The sequence below is a fragment of the Triturus cristatus genome, chromosome 12 (assembly GCF_964204655.1).
Source record: "Triturus cristatus chromosome 12, aTriCri1.1, whole genome shotgun sequence".
Lineage (NCBI taxonomy): Eukaryota > Metazoa > Chordata > Amphibia > Caudata > Salamandridae > Triturus > Triturus cristatus.
The window spans coordinates 576,246,403-576,268,132 of NC_140595.1; the positions used below are offsets into that span (position 1 = coordinate 576,246,403).

At 44.4% G+C, this 21,730-nt stretch overlaps 1 protein-coding gene across 1 annotated transcript; it reads right to left on the reverse strand.

Moving 5' to 3' along the window:
* Window positions 1-2,707: 2,707 nt before the first annotated feature.
* On the reverse strand, window positions 2,708-11,620 carry RGS9BP (regulator of G protein signaling 9 binding protein). The gene has a single exon (XM_085637543.1). The coding sequence runs from the start codon at window positions 10,417-10,419 to the stop codon at window positions 9,706-9,708; it is 714 nt and encodes a 237-aa protein (XP_085493669.1). The 5' UTR covers window positions 10,420-11,620; the 3' UTR covers window positions 2,708-9,705.
* Between the last annotated feature and the right edge of the window lie 10,110 nt (window positions 11,621-21,730).

Below are 21,730 nucleotides of genomic sequence, written 5' to 3' on the forward strand. Positions count from 1 at the left end.
AAATGAATCCAAACACAATTAAGAATGGTTAAGGAAAGCAAATGTTAGCACTGCATTCAGTGTTTTTCAAACAGCTTGTACATGTACAAACATGCATATGCTTATGCTTCTGGAGGACTATATATTTTTTCTTTGCTTTATAAATAATGCGTTTTCCACAGCGAGAATCTGACTCAAGGTTGAAATAGTTGTGTACACTACTTATAGAAGTACTCCCATTTTCAAAATGTTTTCATATCTCTAAAGCACGCTCTAGTTCCCTACAGCGCAACGTGAGGGTGTGGTCTAGTGCCTAAGTTGTGGACCACAGAAGAGGGATGCTGAGTTCTGTCATCTACTTCCACCCTTGACTAAAATTTTGTTACATTGATCAAATTTCTTGATCCCCCATGTCTCGAGATGGTCTCTATGTTTGTTTACAGAAAGAGGCGTGGGTGGTGCACTGCATAAGCTAGGTGAAAGGTATTTTCGTTCAATAAGGTCTGGGTGCGCAATCAGGGTGGTGTTATCCGTCCTAACACCATCAATGAACAGCTGAGTAGTGTCTTGCAGAGATCTGCAAGTACATCCCCTGGGTAGGCACTCCAATGGGTAATCAAACTAAGTTGATTCATACAAAAGTGAATCCTTTTAAGATGCGTGTTTTTAAATGCTTTTATTCAGCAAATTAGTTCAATTCGATATTGTTTGGCATATCAAATGTTCATTTGTAATCCATACTAGCAGATCTATGAATCTTGATCTCCTATGCATTTCGGGCTGGGACGCCCTTGGTCACGGAGTACTGTTGAGGAAGGGAGGGAGGGATGAGTCAGTGAGGGTATACCGCCTGGATTTACACGTGCTTAATGTGACTAAGTGCAACAATAACTAAAACGGGTGTGTTTGCTAACGTTTTAGTGACTGAGTGAAGGTACTGGGTAGTGCAATGGAAATTACTGCGTGTGTTGGTTGAATGCGCGCTGCGCAATGACATGCTGGGTTCTGTAGCGCTATGGGCGAAGAACACTTACTTCATAGATACCGGTGGCAAAGCGTGCCGTCCATTGCTTAGTCGGGGGGTCTGCGTGTGGTACGGGCGGGTGCTCGTTATGTTTAAACACTCGGTGATGTGACGTGAAGAAACGTAAACATAAACAAAGGACTACTCGGAAGTATGCACGGTGGCGGCCATCTTAGAATGTGGGGAGATAGAGTACAGGTAATGCAAACTGGGGAGAATGCAGAGAGACAATGTCAAAAAACAGAAGTAGTATTACGTGAATAAACAGTAACATACTAAGCAATGCATCATATTAGTATTACAGGTAACAACTATACTCAATACGGTCATTAAGACCATGCGGCTTCAGAGTCTGTAACAGATAAATCTATTCAAGTTCTCTTTTTAACAAGAGTTTATGATTGTCAATCCCTTCTCGTTTGGTGAGGGTTTCAAGTACTATGAATTTTAATTGGGCGATGGAATGCCGAGCCTCAGCAAAATGCATGGCGATGTTGGATTTCTCAACTTTCAGCCTGATGTTAGATTTATGCTCGTTGAGGCGAGTTTTAATTTTCCGTTCGGTTTTACCGATGTACAGCTTTCCACAGGGACATTTCAAAGCATATATCAAATTCATCGAGTCACAGGTAGCATCAACTTGAAGTTTAATGTTGTGACCTTTCATTGGGTGCTGGATACTGTTGCCTTTGATGACACTATTGCAGTGATTGCAATTGAAGCAAGGTATGGTGCCACGGTGTTGTGTGTGGGTTTCAGTGGGTTTAGACAAAATTTCCTTGAAATTTCTGCTTCTTGTATGTGCAAAAATTGGTGGTTTCTCAAAAATGCCCTTGAAGTCGGGTTCACTTTGTAAGATGGGCCAGTGCTTCCGTATAATCTTCTTGTATGTAGGGCTGGCTGTGGAGTATTTGGATACTATCACCATGCGTTGTTCTTGCACTCTATTGCTTTTCAAAAGGCTATCTTCTCTGGTGATGAGAGCAACTCTAGATTGTGCTTCATTCAGAATATGTTCAGGATATCCTCTAGCACGGAATCGTTCACGCATCTCATTAATGCGCATGATGTATGTCTGTTCGTCTGAAACGATGCGTTTAACACGCAACATTTGCGAATATGGCAGGTGTTGCTTCAGGGACCCTTGGTGGAAGCTGGAAAAATGTAAGGTATTGTTTCTGTCTGTGTTTTTTCTGTGTAAATCGGTAATGAATCCCTCTGGTGTGATCTTGATATTGACGTCAAGGAAGGAGATATCTGTGTCACTTATGTGCCATGTTAGTTTTATTCTTGGATCTTTGCTGTTGATTTCTGTTAACAGATCCTGAAGAGACTCTTTGGTGTTGGACCACATGAAAAACAGGTCATCTATGTATCTGACGTACATTTTGGCATAATCTTTAAACTTAGAGTTGGTATATATGTACTGTTTTTCAAAGTTCTCCATGTACACATTTGCATACGTTGGGGCAGCACAATTTCCCATCGCCATTCCGGATAGCTGTAAAAACCATTGATTGTCTAGCTTGAAGTAACTGTGATAGAGAATAAATATCAAAAACACGCATCTTAAAAGGATTCACTTTTGTATGAATCAACTTAGTTTGATTACCCATTGGAGTGCCTACCCAGGGGATGTACTTGCAGATCTCTGCAAGACACTACTCAGCTGCTCTATGTTTGTTTGCCATCTTGAATCAGGGTGGCATTGCCTCCATTGTGGTGGATAAATCTCTCCTTAGTGGAATCAGAAGGCAGAGGCCATGTGGACAGTGCCTTCTGCAGTTTTTAGAACTCTGCTATTCAACCTTCTGCATATTCGGCAGATTATCATGAACTGGAACAAAGATGGTCCTGGCACCAAATGGCAGTTTGGTTTTGGGGGCTTTGCGATTGAAGCAGGAAACAAGTCTTGGAAGTGACGTTTCAGCTGGCAGACAAAAAATAGTACCTGAATTGCGTCGGGAGCAGTAGACGGGCACTAATTAACTTGAATCAATCTGTGCTTGGACCCTGCTCCACAGCAAGTGGTGGAAGTAACGTTTTGGCTGCACTGGCGAATTAAGACGGATGCACAGAAGAGTGAGGCACAAGAGTAAGCAACAGGCAGGCTCCAAGCCATTTTTGGATACAAGACCATCTCGCGAGTGAGGTGCATGTGCTAGCGTGTGCTCTCACAGGCTTGACTCTAAACAGAAATCAAAAAACAAGTGCAACAACTTGTATATGTGCAAGTCCCATGATACATGTGCATGTATGTGTGATGACGTTAGCAGCCTATCATGATGACGTATATATAAATGTGTTCCGACGTATACACGCACAAACGGCATGACATGGTAGCCATTTTGTTTATTTTTTTATTTACCATTCCAAGATGGAGGACTCCAATCTTGGCACAGAAAAAATATATATAATTTAAAGATGCATTTGAAAAAAGGACCTGCCGGCAGGCAGCAAGTGGCAGCTATCCAGATTTCTAAAAAAGTTAATAACAGTTTTTCTTTTCTAAATATGCAATGGGAGGGGAAAGAAAGAAATCAATGCGGGAGAAGCAATGGAGGCTCTTGAGAAGGAAAAAGAAAGAAATTAAAAAAGCAAAAAAGGGGGATAATCAATGGATGAGATGGGGAAGGATGGAGCAAGGCGGTGGGTATTGGAGGAGTTAGGCAGCACAGAAAGAAAACACATGCACTCTCATTAAAGAGGGGAGTGACAAACCTAAGAGCAGGAACGAATTTCACTGAATAAGAAGCAAGCATTTGAGAGAATTAAGTCAACCAATAGTAAGCAATGGACTATCCCAAATCCCAGTGTAAGCTTTGTTATAGTCCTCAATAGGTCTTTCAACAACAGGGAGCTAAAAGCTGTCTGTAGGAGAGACCTAAAAGAGGAAGCCCTCATGACCACTGTAGAATTAATGTTGTTGCAAATGCACACAAAGAAGTAAATCTATGAACTTCTAGGGTAGAATTTATGATAACTAAAAACTCACATCACTTTTACTTTGTTGGAACATTTAGTTGCCACCAATAGACACAGACACCACAACAGTTGTAGAAATCTGTATTGTTTCCTTTGTGGTTTTATTTTCTTATTATGTCTCCAAAATGTCACATCACAATACAGTTTCCTATGTAGCGTGAGTAAGTATTTCTGTCATAAAGATTCATCATTTTATATGCAAATTACACAAAAGGATCTTTTTGATCAATGTTCTGACATGTGCTTTAATAATTTCAAATAAATAACTTTCACTTGAAACTCCATTTTTTGTCCTTCAAACTAGCTTGAAGTGTTAACTGGCATATTACATTTGGCATAGTTTAAAAGGAGGCAAAAACAACAAGAACGGTTATTTATGCGAATAGAGCGTTCAGAAACGATGCAGAGATTAACTGTTTTCCAAATGCTATGGGGGAAAGTACCATTTACACAATCCAGTGTGAACCACAAGTAAAAAAGTGATATTTACAATGGACCATCTCATTGATCGCCCCATCATGTTCCTGACTCTACTCCATTTACTTTGTGATAATTCACACATTGTTAACCCGTAAATAATAAATCTTCAGTGCTTTAATTCTAGATTTTGGTGAACAGAAGCTAGAACTCCAAAGAGAAACATACAATCTTATAATACAAGTAAGGCTGTATTCTCCAAGTCGTGATACTTTGAGAAAATGTTTTGCTCAGCAGATTGCTAATGGAGAAAAAATACAACTATACGTGAATTAAAGATGAAACATATTAACTAATGCCTTGCACTTTGGTAAAAGGTGTCCCTTTAAAACATGTGTAAGTATAACACTATCTAGATTCACATAAGAACACACAGCCTTATATAATAAATATCTAAGTTATAAAATACTGAAGTGCAAAAGTATTTTCACAGATGTCTCCCTACGTTGTGTTTATTTCAGAAAGGCAGGTAGATACACAGAGCTGAGGGTAGGGTGCAAGTTAAACAATTGTTTCATATAGGCCTTATAGTGCAGATTACTTAATTTCAGAAATCGCTCAAGGGCCAGTTCGGTCTGATTTTCCAAAGCATCTGAATAACACAAATGGCTGAAAAATTTGGTACTCTGCATTTCCAGGCTGTGCTGTATGCAGCTCGTACTCTAACTTGTAGCACATTCAGGTTGCTGAATCTACTGCAGACAGCCCAATTTAACTGAAAGCCTGAGCATACCCACCCCGTGCATAACAGAATGGTCGGACTGCCCAGATCTGACCCACAGGTGCCTTCACAGAACAACTATGGGACCTGAACTGCCAAGCATGTTTGACTGAGTGTTTATTACTACTTTCTTATACGTATGTCTGCATTTTCCAGAATATGCAAATGTACTATGGAGAACAAGGCAAAACGATGGTTTGCTGCAAATTACATCCACATTTGTATACATGCTTAAGAGCCTAGATTGCAGGTTTTCAAACTCCAGGTGAATTGTGTTCAAAAGTATCTAGAAGTATCATGACCAGTGTTTGAAGCTTGAAATAAAGAAAACACTAAAGTGTTTCTCACTGCGTTTGTGAACTTCCAAAATGTTCCTATAAGAGGACCTAATAAGAACTACCAGCGCTTTATCTTTGGAAGGAAAAAAACACACATGGTTATACCTAGAGCCCTACAGAAGCTGCCATTTCGGTAGTGGCCCACAAATGCCTTTGACCAGAGGAAAAACAAAATACCAAAGGTGTCCACTATGGAGTTTAGTAACATTTCCATGACAACCCTCGCTCATTACCTATGGTTCTAGAAGGCCAATCACACTTTGCAAGTGGACATCAAAAACCCAACCAGTCAAAGTCAAAACTGGTAATTGTTTGCAACAATTAGGGTACTTCCAGTGGTAATCTCTTTATTAGCACTGAGTGAAGGAAGATTTGGTTTTTAATGGTTGTTTTAAAAGTATTGCAGTGGTTCAATGAAAGGAATCACCGACCTCTTCTAATCTGCAAAGTAAGAACACATGTAGAATCTAGACACTACAATGGTGTGGAGGAAGCATCTAGTCCAAGCAATTCCTTGTAAAATAGTAAGTGCATGAACAGCTTCATAAGCAGCCACCTTAAGACTTTCACAGAAACTGCTTGCCAAAGTTGAACATTTGTGTAAAATTTAACTACACGTCACAGAATCTCTCAATATTCAAGTTACCATTTCCTTTCCATTGTTCTAAATTTCAGCATGAAAGTCAGTTACAGCAACAGCTGACCGAACACTGATGTTAAATAGAAACATGAAAAAGTCAAGTGAATCTCAATGAAATCACTGCAATTTCTGTCAGTCGTCAGTTGCATGATTTGAGATCTGATGCTTTGAAAAGGGGCTCACACTAGTTAACATGTAGCAACAAAGAAAAAAGCTAGAAGCATGTGTAAGTGGAACTTATATCCATGTAAGAAGCGAGCACAGGCCCAATGCCTTTAATTGCAGCAGGTAAAACATAGCCAAAGGCCCTACCCTATGAGCCCTATAGAAAGATTTGTGTTGTGGCCATGACTGTTGCAATTCAAACAAGCAATAGCAAAGCCAATAGGTCTCGGCAATCCGAGAGCTATTGGCCTTGTCAATGTCTTTTAGCCAGGCTCAATAGCAGCACGGCTGCTGTTCAGCATAGCTGAAATTCATCAAAAAAAGCGCTTGACCCAGCCTGTGTTGTATTCTGAACTCACATAATTGAAATCGCTTTCATGCGCGACAAAGAAGAAAAATGTTTTGGTGAAACAAAACATGTGGGAAAGAGCACACGAGTCGCAGAGCTGTTTTTGTCTATTTGACCTGTGGTGTGCTCTGTTGCGACTCATCTGCCAGAAGCAAACAATTATGTTTAAATGAGAGGGGGAACGGTGGGTGAACTGGGAGAGTGAAAGTGAAACAAAATAAAAAAGAGAGGACATGTGGGTGAAGCCAAGCTTGATAAACAACATGCCTTGTGAAGCGTCATTTTAAAAGCCTTGCTACATTTCGGAATGTCTGTTTCTATTCGTTTGCTTTTTTTTTAATAATGAAACACCATAAACAACTGTTAAAATGGAACAGAAACAGTGCAAGGGTGGGAGAAGAGGTGAATAATAAAGCCGATCTGCAAAAGTTAAGAAGCAACGGGTGCGAGAAGACAGAGTGAGCGAAAACACAAGCACTCATGTGCAGTGTTCAAAGACAGAGAAAAAAGAATCTCCTAAAACAGGAGCAGTGGATGGACACACGTACTTGGCCCATGCTCCGAGGGAGGGCCAGACACAGGAAAAGGCATGAGGCATTCATGCTATGGACAAACAGGAATGAAGGATACAAGAGCGAAGATGGAGCGAACAAATGGTAAGCCTATGGGCGGGTTGAAGCCAACCGAATGGAAAACAACGGGTCTCTTTAAAACAGAGCATGCGCTTTATAGCCGAGACCTAACAACTACACACAGGCCACACTGCAAGTTCTACATAAAGGGCTTTTCCACAGGCCATGCTGAATGTGCATATATGTAGCAGGCATGGCTATCCACTACTTACAGGATGTAGTACAGGCCGTTCACTGTGCACTCTATGCCCTCTAGGAAACCCCGATGGTTACATCTTTCATGTCACATGACGTTAGCAGTGATAACATCAATTATATATTCAGAGATGGCATGTGTGAGGTCATGAGCAGAGGACTAGAAGGAACACAGATTGTGCAGTTAATCAGAACTGTTAACTTCCAAAGACTTTGGGATTTTGATTGTAACCATATCGCCCCTGAAATAGGCTCTTCTTCAGGGTTGTTGTAAGGTTATTTTAGTATGTCATCTTAGCAGTGAATGTGTATTTCACAAAACATCAAACTGCGGCAGGCACCACCAGGTGGTAAGTTTAAATTGAAAACGCCTCCATTTACTTAAAAATAGTCAGTTTACAAAAGCTTTATGTGGGATGTTGACACCACAAAAACTGCATATTTCTGTGATTGTAAATTGTGCAAAGAGGAAGGGTGGTACTGGGAAAAGATTATTAATAAACTGATCGTTCAAAGTGGTTCAAAAAACATTTATGATCTATACATGAAAGTAGTTTGATTAAAAAGGGTTGTTTTCAAAAGTACATGAAGGTGCAAAAAGGAAGCAAAAATAGCAGCCCTCCTGTTAATTGGATTTATTATAGCCAATGAGATCAGCTGCCCCAGGCATTAGCAGCTTAATTCACAGTGGAGGTAAAGGTCTCATCAAGTCCAGGAGGTTGGCCACCTATAATCAGCAGATCATTGCTCTCATCGAAGGTATCTGCCTAATAATGAGCCTAACACTGCAGAATCCAAACATGCAAAGCAGGGTGCAGTAAGGACGACGCCGCTGTGAGGTGCCAACACACAAGCACTAAAGACAGAACTAAAAACTCATACTTGTACTTTGCTTCTTCTAGGCTCACATGATACATACAAATCTATCTCTAAACAAAGCAATAAGTTAACACACCACATCAAATAACATTTTATCCTTTTCATTTGACAATACTGATTGATGATGACAGTATTTCCGTCCAAGTACTCGTTTTTCCCCAGTGTTAAGAAACTGTTTTAACTCATTTTCTATAACTATTCCAAATTCAGTAGTGTGGTGACCCTGCTACCAATATGTTAAAAATAACTAGTTGGTTACGACTTGTGACAGACTAGCTGCACACCGTGGAATCCCTGCTGATCCTGCTGGAGTTGCGCCCCACCACTTTGTGGAACCCTTCTGTAAACTGACAGACTTCTGTACAACCAGTCAATTTTCCATGAACCTGCGCTACTGGTATGCTACTATATGCCCTTAGAAATCCAGAAAAGGCAACGAATCTCAAAGAATTGCTTGCGTAATTACTGGAGACAGGCAATCTTATCTGTTCTTGTTGTGCCCTGCATACAACCTGAAGCAGCTTTAGCCAATACCTGGAGCTTAGAGCCGTGAAGGATTTAATTTACTGATTGACATTGACAAGGAATGTCCCAGCATCGGTTTTCTCTGCTGGGGCGTGTTCAGTGAAGCGGTCATGAAAAGTGCATAAAATGGTGGCAATGAAAGTGCAACAGTAAAGAGGACATTCTGCGTTAAACAACTGCAGAATTTTTGCATTTCAATAGTCTATTAAAATGTTCCAGTTTTAAGTGCCATACCTTGTACAACAGCAAGAAATACAATTACAAAAACAGTTGCTAGATCCTGAAAAATACAGCTGTTTAGAAAAACTGGCATCAAAATATACATACACTGTTTAAAAAAACAGAGAGAAATCCAATCTATTTATAGACCAAAAATCCGTTGAAGCTTTGAAGCAAAAAGGCTTCCATACCCTAAGCCACTCTACATATATACGTATATATTTGCACAATACCAGGGTAAAAAAAATGTAAACATTCATCTGTAAAAAATAAATACCTTTTAAATGTTGCCCTACACATAAATATTAATAATGAGGCATTTGGTTCGTCTTATGCCCCTAATCTAATTTGTGCTACCAAGTCAAAGCTAGGTAACAAGCAGATGTCTTCTAAACCTTTTGAGATGATCATCGTAAAATGGCATGTTATCACATCTACTTGTACGTCGCTGCCAGAGAAAACCAAAATAATTTATATGCTGGAAATAAATATGTTTTTGAAAAGATGATGGTTTGTCCCACCTAATGATTGAAAACTTTGTAGATTTGTGCCGTGTGCTAATAATTAAAAGATAGTCTTACGAGAGTTTCACCACACAGACAGCTAAAATTACAGCAATGATCAGCACTGCTGTGAAGATTATCCCAGCTAAAACTTTGCTGAGGTCACAGAATGGCTTGTTCTCGTCCAAAGAGATCATGCCCACAGAGGAGGTCCCAGCACTGGCTGGGTAGTTCAGCTCAGCTCCAGGGTCCTGCTTGGCTTCCACTGTCCACCGAGGGACATTCACCTTCATCTCCATCTCGTACATCATCTCGTCCACTTGGTGGATTTCATTCTCCAGGTCTTTCAAGTCGATCACATCAATATTGTGGTCTGCGTCATACCTCATGGTCTGGACGCTCATGGCCCGGGCAGCCACACCGGAGGTGCCACCACTCATCCCGCTCTGAATTAGGTACTTCCTGGGTACGTTCAAGGGGAACTCCTGCCCCAGCTCGAGAGCACGCTTCATGTCTACCTCCAGGAGGTCCATGCAGGTGGAAAAGATCACCCAGAGCCGCTCAAATTCTGCCCGGTCCTCCTTGCTGATGCTCTTATCCTTCAGGGCGGTCGTGAGCTTGTTCCTGTTGGCTACAGCGAGCTCCTGTGCCTTCTGGCGAGTCTTTTTCAGCTCCTCTCGCAGGTTCTGCGAGTCCGATGTCCCACCAATAGTCAGTACCATGTGCCGGTAGCAGGCGGCCACCCTACTGAGAGCATCCAGCAAGGTCTTGCACTCGTCTTTCAACATGGCTCAGCAGAATATGTGCCCTCACTTTCGAGGGCTCGGATCGTCCAGAATTAAGTGTAGGGCTGGGCAATTCCTCAGTTACATAAAAAATTGATTCTAAAGTCTGAAACTGCTTGGACGGATTGTGTCATTGTGGGTGAGGTTGGGGCTCAACACCTTTGTATCCTCTTCGTTGCAATCCAAGTATCCACATGAAAATCGTACACACAAAAAAACTAGTGTATGGTCTTCCTGCGGCATGCACATTAGTTAATGGTCAAATTTACTATCCAGGCAGCTCTGCTTGGAATGATCCATTTTCAAGGAATATATCGCTTGGAATTGATCGTCAACTCTTCCAAAAAGTACTGTGTTCAGTAAAGGGTTTCTCTCCTCTTCTTGCTTAGAAATTCTTGTATCCACTTGTATGGACTACGCGGTGAAAAGCGTTACATTCTTAGCAAGAGTACAGTGCGCTGGAATAGAGACATTCTCTGCCCTGGGGAATGTTCGTAAAATTAAGGATTCCTCTTCCTGCGAGTGCTATGCTCTGGAATATTTATACGGCCCTTCCAGGCGGGCACGCGATGTCTGGAACTCTTGCATTTTCTTCTCACCAGAAGGAAAGCGCTTAGAAATGATGGAGCAGTCTCCCCAAGCGGACCGTGCTCATAATCTTTTCATTTTCTGAGGAAAGCACGACTACGAGATGACCTGCTTTATTCAAAGCAAGATTTTTGTATTATTATATTCACCCTCCACGTAGAAAGCCCAGGGTCGGTAAATCGTGGGTTTCGTATACCGCTTGCTACTAGTTCAGATGTGCCGTTCCGTAGCGCTGCGTGGAACTAGTATTGGTATTTCCCGAGTGAAGCTCAAAATTACCGTATCGTCTTCCCAGGAAGAAACCCCTTTCGAAGAAACGTGTATTCGCCGTGACAGCCCTTCCCAAATCAGAGGAAGTTCACGAGCACCATCTAACCGCCAACGGCAGAGGCGGCGGCCACTAAATCCGATTGCCTCAGTTCTGGTTACAGCTCCAGCCCTCTTCAGCCACGAAAAGGACTCTAAACCGATTTCCCTGATTGAAGGCAGGGAGAGGCAATGGGAAATCTAGTTTATAGTGATTGACAGGCGAAGAGGCCGTACTAGGAGGGTCTTACTGGTCGCACAGTCCCTTAAACCCTGCAAGTGGTTAGAAAAATAAATATCACCGCTCTGAACAGACGGACCACCCGCTCGACAGGTCCCACCCCCGGCCGCACCAGAATACAAACACCCGCCGCCCCGGAAGAAATCGCCAGCTGCACAGGGACCGGATAGCGGTCTATCCCACACCATCTTCTAGCTGCGCTGCCCCTAAATAGCTGAGCGTTGATCAAAGCCTGGAGCTCCTTCGAGGGGTCAACCGGGAGCTATAACTGGCACGGTGGCACAAAGCTGGCTCTCTTGTTTTTAAAAGTAAATTAAAAAAAGCCCGACATTCCCCCGGCAAGAGCAACGAATCACCCCATGTACACGAGTGCTAGCTCGAAACTTTGACGCGTGAATACATGCAGCATACTGTTAATCACGCACAAGTACCCGTGCATACATTTGTTTTTGATTGATTCCAGATCTTTTATTACAAATAAAACAAGGGACAGAGATGACAAGCTTTTCTTTTGATTCCGCCTATATTACTGGCACAGGTGGCATTTTTGCCCTGATAAGACCCGATTTTTCTTCTACATTCGACGAAACTTTATTTATGAAACTGCGTGCAAAGTTAAATTTAGATAGGCTACATATTGTCCAAGTGTCCTCCTTATTTGTTCACAAGATGTTTAAATATATAAGATCACATTACCTCCTGTTCTTCCTCGCCACATGAATAACGAAGTGAGCTTCAGCTCCACACCAGAACCCTCCAAAGCAAAATATGGCCTCCCATCAGGCGCGCAACACCCATTGGACTCAAAGGGCTTCAGCCCCCCCCCCCCTCGTGTGTGGCAGCCCGGGATGAGACAGCTTCCCAGCGCACACACACCTGCACCCGAGCACTTCACAGGTCTTTAAAGGACCATTTGCATGTTAATGAGGCCTCGCTGTTGTTTCACCCCTTCTAAGAGCCCCTGCAGTTCCACTTTGTCTATGGCTTAAAAGATTCAGCACCCCCCCCGAAATGTTTTCTTAGCCCCCCCCCCCCCGAAATTTGGCTCTAGTTGTGCCTCTGCCTCCCATCCCTTCCCAACATGGCTGATCCCCATCACCCCTGACCTCTATGAGAGGAGGGCCAGCCCAACCCTTAGCCTGTTTTTTTGGTTCTCCGCTGCAGATTCTCCAGAGCGTATTTCAGGTAAGTGGTTCCTGCTGTAGCAGGGACATGGGTCCATGGTTGGTGGCTCTGCTCTAGCGGGCTCTTGGGCTTTGGGACCAGGCCCGGTTGGAGTGGTGTAAAATAGAGTTGCGTGGCGCAGAGTAGAGTGGTTTAGAGTACGTAGAGTAGTACTGTTGTGGGTAACTAAAACGTCAATAGAGACTGCACATAGGGTGAAAGCAACATAAATAAGAAGCTGTAAGCCTGAGTTAAAAAAGTAGGAAAGCACACTGCTCATTCAGGAATAATACAAAAATGCTTATAAAATAAAAATAGTGCATTGCAAAAAGACGAGGTAGAAATAACACGAGGAAGAACACATGTACCTGATCCATGCTCCATTGAAGAGCTAACACTAGAAAGCAAAGGAAGCCCACGGGAGCTAAGCAACCAAAAGATTGTAAATGGCATAGACAACGAAAACAACTAATAGGATGCTGCGGGCAGTTTGTAAGCACACTAAATTGTAAACAATACATCTCGCAGCACAGCGTAGACCTAAAAATTAGGTTAATCCTGAAATTATTTTTCTTGCAACTTAAATTACTACCAAATCTTTCGCATTACTGCACATTGCAGGGCATTTTAAACGTACTCTCATCTTGTATCCTGATGTTGTATATTATACATTTAGTGGCGGTTCAAGTAAACATCCCCTCATTTTCAAGTTGGAATAAATAAGTAGAAACTACAGATTTAGTGAAATCAGCTTTCTAATATACCCCACCATGGGAAGTCTTCAATGTCTTCTTGCGCCCAGCGCCAGGAATCCTGGACCTCCTGCCACCCGTCGCTACACTGCAGTGGAGCTCCTGGCTTTGGACCCCAGAACATCATCTGCTGCACTTCCTCCCCACAATAAACCAAAGGACACTTCACCTGCTGACATTGCTGCTTTTCCTGCCACACAGGGCCACCAGCAGGTACCGGATCCCGCGCCACCTCCACCCAGAAGACTACGAACCTGGAACCGCTCCAGTGCATCCTGCTCAACACCTGATCCCGCTGCAAACACGCCGCAGAAATCCGGGATACCATCACCACCCACTCCCCTGATGTCACCTTCATCACCAAAACATGGCTCAGCCCCTCCTCATCCCCTGACTGTTGCGCTCACGGGCCAGAGGCCAAGGAATAGGGCAGTGAGCAGTCTCTCTAGAACCGTCCGCCGACATAACACGGTGTCAAATGCATGTATCACCGATGGGAGGCCACTAGGGGGCAACAGAAGAAACCTGAACTACATTACCCAGGAGCCCCACGTGGAGACAGCCCGGAAGCAGGAAGCGACTCCCTGACCTCCGGAAGACCTACAAAGCCTCGCCGCTCCCATTGCTTGGGGCTTGACAATTTCATTGTGTCCAAAGAACGAGAGAACGTATTCCGATGGATTACTTTCAGCGTGTCCCGAACCCAGCCGAGCGACAATCTTCTGAGCGTCATTTCCCTCGAGCCCTGGTATCTTTCGCCTCCAGCCCCTCCTCTCCTCTTTGTCAAGACTCGGCCGGCGGAAGGTGTTTCCCCGCAGGACGACCGAGTCTCGGAACTCCCTATACCTCAGTTTCCTGGCGAGCGCAAACGGAGCGCTTTCCCGACGAGACAGAGGATCGCTAACCTACGGTGATGTAACCGAAGGTAGAGAGCGGAGCATCCATACTCCGAGCAGCAGGGACTCCATTCAGGTATTTAGGCTTGTGTAACTGTCGCTCTCGCATAGTGCCAAGACAAGGGGATTGTCTTGGAAGCTGTGCGCGTTCCTCCTGATTTTGTTTTGTTTTGTTTTATTTTGAGGGTACGCACGTGCTAAAGCTACGTGTGGTATTTCCCACCGAAGACCCCTTGCTGATTTTGGTTCTATCATTGACATTTCTATTATTGATCACGCCTTTGGATTCATTATACAAGAGCCAGGAACCCACCCTTGTTTGATAAACCACGGACCGTGCACACGACCGTCTCCTTCCAACTTCCCCTTTTTAATCGTGTCTTCTCAGTTACCCCGGCTGGCCTGACTGTTTGGAGACCTTGGAGTACCAGAGTGCCGCAGTGGTGTTTACTTTGTCCCTTTCCTTTTCTTCCCTTGAGTGCAGTACTGCATAGCGGTGTATCTTAGCCCTGTGTGGGGTTGCGCCCTGGGGGAATTGGGGGATCTTTCAGCCTATCCTCATTCCTGCTGATGTTCTACCGAGGTTAGTGGCTACAAGAATTCACGAGCTGCTGGCATCGTGACAGATTGTCAAGCCCACATATGCCATCAGCCTGAGAGATGGACACTAACGCGGTGTTGACCTCGCTGGTGGAGAGCCTGGCGGCTCTGCAGCAGGAGGTTCACACCTCGCGGCAAGAATCCCAAGAGTTAAGAGCCGAGATCGGGACCCTACGCAGGGAAGTACCAGGCATCTCCAGGAGTGGCAAGAACCCCGTAGGAGGGAAGAGTTCGTACATCAAGGACTGGACACTACCCCCACCTACCACCTCTATGGAGGTGGGTTCTCAGAACACAGGGTTCTTTTCCGTACACACAGCCAGTCCTCCTTCCCAAGGGGCTACTCCCACAGTGCAGGTGATACATAACCCGGGTATACCCTTGGCCCCACCAGAACGTTTCTATGGTGATCCGAAGAAATTCGAGACCTTCCTTAATCAAAGTCGCCTCCATTTTTTATGCAAACCAGCCATTTTTCAAGAAGACGCTGCGAAGACTTCATTCATGATGTCCTATATGGGGGGGGAATGCAGCTAACTGGACAATCCCATTAATGGAGCGGAATGATCCCATGCTGCATGATTTTAAGGTCTTCTGTCTGGAAATGAGGAAACTCTTCGACAGAAAAACGCACATGTTGACCCTGGACAAGGAACTCCTCACCATTCGACAAGGATCACAGGATCTGTTAACGTACATTACGGCTTTCAATCGACTGTTGGTGGAAACCGACTGGCCACCGGAGAAAAGGACCACCCTGTTCTACCAAGGGCACCGAAGCGAACTTATGGACGTCCTCTCCCTAGTGGTGCAACTGCCTCATTCCTGTGAGGAATTAATAGAGCTTACAGTACAATTGGACCATCGGGTGCAAGAACGAAAAGGGGATAGAAACTGAGGAGGAACACGCCCCATCAATTTCAGACCACGACTTAACCAGGGAGACTCGCTCAAGTCCTCAGACAGACTCGAGCCCATGCAGATCGGCGGAATCAGGGGGCCCTTGACAGCGGACGAGAGGGAAAAGAGGAGACAACCGAAGCTGTGTTTATATTGCAGGAAAGGCGGGCATTTTATCAGAGAATGCCGGGCCCGGGAGAGAGTTCCTGACAGAGGCGTCACTCCAAGAACACAGGCCACCACCCAACAGGAGACGGAAAACTAAGAAACCCAAGGACAGACGGGACCACCGCCTTGGGTTTGGGTTCACATACGGTCCCAGCGCTTCTGGCAAACACCATCCAACCTGCAGTGGCACATATCTCCATGAGTGTCGAGTTATGGGTCTCTGAGGCCTCTCCTCTCAGTATCTCGGCACTGCTGGATTCCGGAGCCACAGGAAATTACATGGACCAGCAGTACGCAATGAATATCGGAGTTCCTTGCGAACGCAAGAAGGCTCCAGAAGCCGTGAAGGCAGTCGACGGTAAGGCATTAACGTCTGGACCTGTCACACATCATACCATGCCACTCACCATGCGAATTGGGGCGGATCATTACGAAACCATCCAATTCGATCTTATCGACGCTCCAAATTTCCGCCTTATCCTTGGTATGCCCTGGCTTACAGTACATGACCCGGTCATCAGATGGACGGAACGTACTGTATCCTTGACGTCCACATTTTGTCGAGAGCATTGTACCCAGCGGCCTTTCATTCCAGAACAAACTACCAGTACTCAAGCAGAGTTGTTGGCCACGGGCTGCAGTAACGTTGGATACGGATACTGCTGCTCTACTTTCTTACCCGAGGACTACGATGATTACAGAGAGCTCTTCGACAAACAAAAAGCCACTCAGTTGCCACCCCATCGACCCTACGATTGTCGAATAGAACTTGTTCCCGGAGCGGACATCCCCTGCAGCAGAGTGTATGCTCTTACTGAACCAGAGACACAGTACCTAAAGACATACTTGGAAGAAAACCTTGCTTCCGGATTTATCAGACATTCCACGTCTCCTGCGTCTTCCCCCCTCTTTTTCATTTCAAAGAAGGACTGTGATGAGCTCAGGACGTGTATTGACTACCGGGCGATCAACAAAGTAACGATAAAAAATTGATACCCGTTACCCCTGATTCCTGTCTTGCTGGACCAACTGCGAGGCGCACGTATCTTTACCAAGCTGGATCTGCGAGGGGCCTATCATCTGGTACGAGTAAAGTCCGGTGATGAATGGAAAACCGCTTTCCGAACCAAATACGGACTTTACGAGTACCAGGTGATGCCCTTCGAGTTGTGTAACGTCCCCGCAGCCTTCCAATACTTCATGGATGAGGTATTACGCGGACTGTTGGACACTCACTGTATCGTCTATATCGACGACATCTTGGTATATTCGGACAACCTTCCAGAACACATACGCCACGTCAAAGCTGTGCTAGACAGACTCCAAGCACATTCCCTGTATGCCAAGCTGGAAAAATGTTTGTTCCATGTTGAGGAGGTCGCCTTTCTGGGGTACGTAATTAACGCCCGTGGCTTTCAGATGGATACGGGAAAAGTAGAGGCCTTAACAGGTTGGAAGCCACCCCAGAACGTGAAGGCAGTGCAGAGTTTTTTGGGGTTTGCTAATTATTATAGACGGTTCATCAAGGACTTCTCCAAAGTGATACACCCCATCTCCAGCCTCCTGAGGAAAAACGCTCCGTTCAATTGGAGTGCAGAAGCCAACCAGGCCTTTGAGACATTGAAAGATCGTTTCACCCAGGCCCCCATCCTGCGGCATCCTGATACTTCCTTGCCGTTTGCGGTGGAAACGGACGCGTCGCAATACGCACTAGGGGGAGTGTTATCCCGACGGCACCCTGATACAGGACAACTCCATCCTGTCGCATATTTCTCCAAAAAGCTTACCCCAAGTGAAATAAATTATTCTGTGTCGGATAAGGAACTGCTTGCCATCAAACGAGCCTGTGAGGAGTGGAGGCATTGCCTACTTGGTGCACACCATACTGTTGAAATTTACACCGACCACCGAAATCTCCTATTTCTGAAAACAGCCCGAGCCCTGACCCCACGCCAGCTACGATGGTCCTTGTTCTTCTCAGATTATGATTTTGTGATTAAGTATAAACCAGGACCCCAGAACGGAAAGGCAGATGCCTTGTCCCGACAGGAAGACGATGCATTTCCTCCCCTGACCGAAAACCAAGACCCTCCTGTGAGTAACAGGATGAAATTTGTCCTGGTTATAGTGTACATTTTCTATTGATGGGGGGGAGCCTACCTAACAAGGAGAAACAACAATCTCACTCTTACTGTTCATACTACAGTACGAATGCCGGTTTATCTAGAGTCGGATCATGGGACTCATTTCACTAATGAGGTCCTGAGGATGCTATGTGTAGCATTATCAATTGAGCAGAGACTGCACTGTAGTTATCGACCTGAAGCTTCTAGTACCGTCGAGCAACTCAATGGCACCATAAATTGTTGTCTGGCAAAAGGTTGTGCTTCCACATCACTGAATCGGACTGATGGTTTACAATTGGTGTTAATGAGTATCCCAGAAAAAAAAACGGGTTTGTCCCCTAACAAGATCCTAATGGGACATGCGATGACACTGCCTGCTGTACCTGCAAATGCACTTGTGAGCATCACAGATGACATGATACTTGATTACTGCAAAGGATTGAGTGATGTGGTGCTTTCTGTTTTGCGCCAGATGGCACCTGCCACACAAGACCCACATCGAGAACAGTGCCACAACCTAAATCCAGGTGATCGGGTTGTGATCAAGAAGCTCATTCAGAAGACTTGTCTGGAACCGAGATGGAAAGGCCCCTTCCAGGTGATCTTGGTCATGAGCACTGCTGTTAAGTGTGCTGGAGTACCAAACTGGGTACATGTGTCGCACATTTGGAGAGTCAGAAGTTCATATGAAGAAACAGTGTTCTTTGAGCCTGAACAAAGAGCACAGGTGACAGCGTCACAACAAGCTGACCAACTACAAGGAGCGGTGATACATACAAAGATGTAAGCTGCAAGGACTTCAGACAGTCACACCAACACAAGTTACAGTGATTTCACAAAGTGACATTGACGTCTCTGACGAAGAAGAGAACAAATCTCAGCGTGAGAAAACCATTGAGACAACAGCAGCGAACAGAGGATCCAAGCAAAGGAACAACTACCGAACTAAGAAGAGTCACCCGCAACATTGAATGGCCAGGAAACTATGGGCAAAAGAGACTCAGAAGAAGTGTGTCAGTTGATCTTATACCACTGACTATTCCTGAACAGACAGAGTCAAGTGGTGCAAGGGAGACAGAGGAAGATCAACAAAGACTGAGGAGATTAAAAACAGCAAGAGTGCCTTGTCTACGGTATTCTGTACCTGAGTGGACTTATTTCATGAATAAAGTGCTGAATGTATCAGTGGATGAACTGTGTGATGTGAAATCTGAACTGTTTGAACCTCTATAACATCACATTCGAACAAAAGATTTGGATAAAAGCTGTTCGAAAAGATCTCTGTAAAGAAAAGATTGGAAGATATTTGAAGCAATAATAATTAAAAGTGCAATAAGCAAAATTATTTTTGTTTCGTTTTAAGAAGATATACCTAGGCCAATGCCTGCAGTAGAAGAGTAGAGATAACATTTTAGAAGAACACGGAGAAGGACCAAGGATTATCTATACAAAGATTTCTGAAAACACAGAGACTGTGTAAGAGAGACTGCTTAAAGATAATTGATTAAGAAACTATTGGAGAAAATACGAACTAAAACTGCTGACTTATTGCTGCACATTTTGCTTGAACGATCTGACTACAGACAAAGGTGTTGCCTTAGAAATAGATGCAAACTAATTATGGTATAGTCTTTTCAGTAAAAAAAAAAAATCATACAGAAAATTACATAATATGAGTGGTGATTGACAAACCGAACTTAACACTAACAATGGGCTCCCAAGAATCAGTTCTATTTCAGAGAGAACAACATTGGGTCTTTAGATTGAGAAGTGACATATGGGGTCTGAATGACGATATCCCTTGGACCAGGCTGGACAAATATCAAACAATATATGACCACAATCATAGCCTAGATTTATGCTGAAACACGTTTGTTTGTAATTTATCGCAATAAATCCGAAAGTTGGATTTAACTGACGAGAGTGCTGGTCCAATTTACTTTTTGTTAGGAGCGGGATATCATAGCGGCGCTGCTGCCACAGGACCGGAGCACCCGTTTACGAGTGCGGGACTTCTGGCAGCAACACGGAGTATTGGGGAATGCGAGAAAGGCACACGCACCGCTGCACACACCGGAAAACAAAGTACCCCCGAGGCGCAAACATCTCGAAGACTCAGCCGGGTAAGGAGACGTCGGCTTGACTGTTGCAAGTGCAGTAGAACGAGTTGGGAGGCAAGTATGCAAGAAAACTAGATGTTTAGTGAGGCGGCTCACCGCGAGGCGGCAAAGGACATTTTCAAAAGTAGCCAGGGGCAGGGACACGAGGTGATGGATCAACTTCCAGTACAGGGCAACTAAGTTTAAAGAATAAATACCAACAATTAGAGAGACTACACGAGAGGGAAATTAGGAAGTGGTGGGAGGCCACTTCCCTGCAAAATTATATCAAAGTGAATAGAGTACCCAGGAGCTTCAGAATCTACATGGTCCCTGCGTACGAGAACCCGGACCCAGAGCTCCTAAATGAGTGGGCAGAGTACACCACAGTATCCTCATAGGGTATGCTTAAAATATTAGAGAAATTCGCGTGGGGTGACCATGAGAAAACACTTTTAGAAATAGAAACCCTAGAGAAGAGCATATTGGAGACCGCGGATAGGAGTAAACACGCAGAAGAGAAAGAGTTGATCAAGAAACGATTACTCACCTATGAGAAAAAGATTCAGGAAAGAAAACAACAGAAATTCAAGAGGGACACCAGGGATTACGAATTAGGCAGAATACTAACACCTCTCAGGAGGTATGATGCCCCAAGACGAGATCTGAGATCAAAGAAACGGCCTGTGGTTGAGCATCGAGACACCTCAGAATCAGAGGTGACCAGCGCAGAACAGTCAGAGGAAGAAGGTGGCAATACCAACCAGGGCACCTCACGCCAGAACCTTTTTCACGAGTAATTCAACTTAATAAGACAGACGTGGCTGTGGGGAGGCAAGGGACGACCACCAGAGACAAAACCCACAGAGTCACAAGAAGGGGCGGCTGGAAACACCGGCACAGATACCAGGAACAGGAGAGGCAGGAATACCAAACAATGAGGGACAATTTGACGATTGTCAACCTCACAAAAAGAGCACTAACCACAACTGAGGAGTCAGTTTTGGGATTAGGTCTGACATTCTGCCCGATGGAAGAGTTTGCAATACACACAGACTCGAATTGATTTATTTAAATATATCCGAAAAATGACACTGTATAAATTCTTCAAAATGAGAAATCCGGGGCAAGCAAGAGCAAGAAGTATCTGATGATACTGATATACTGACCGTAGGAGATCTTGAAACCTTGGCGACCTTGGAGGAATTAAGACTCGAAGGAGGCACACATGGTCTGATGGAAGGGAGTACCTCGGACAGACCGGAGGATTTTGGGGTAACACAGGGGGGTGCCCTGAGTCCATTCAAGCCTATCTCGAGATTTTACCCACAGACACCGTTTGATGCAAGTGACATTTTTTCTGACAGTGTGAATAAAGACCTACTGGGTTTGAGGTCAAAGAGAAGATCACACAAAAAATGAAATCTTTCATACAATTAAAGGAAAGAAATCCAAACTTTAAAGGAAGACAAGA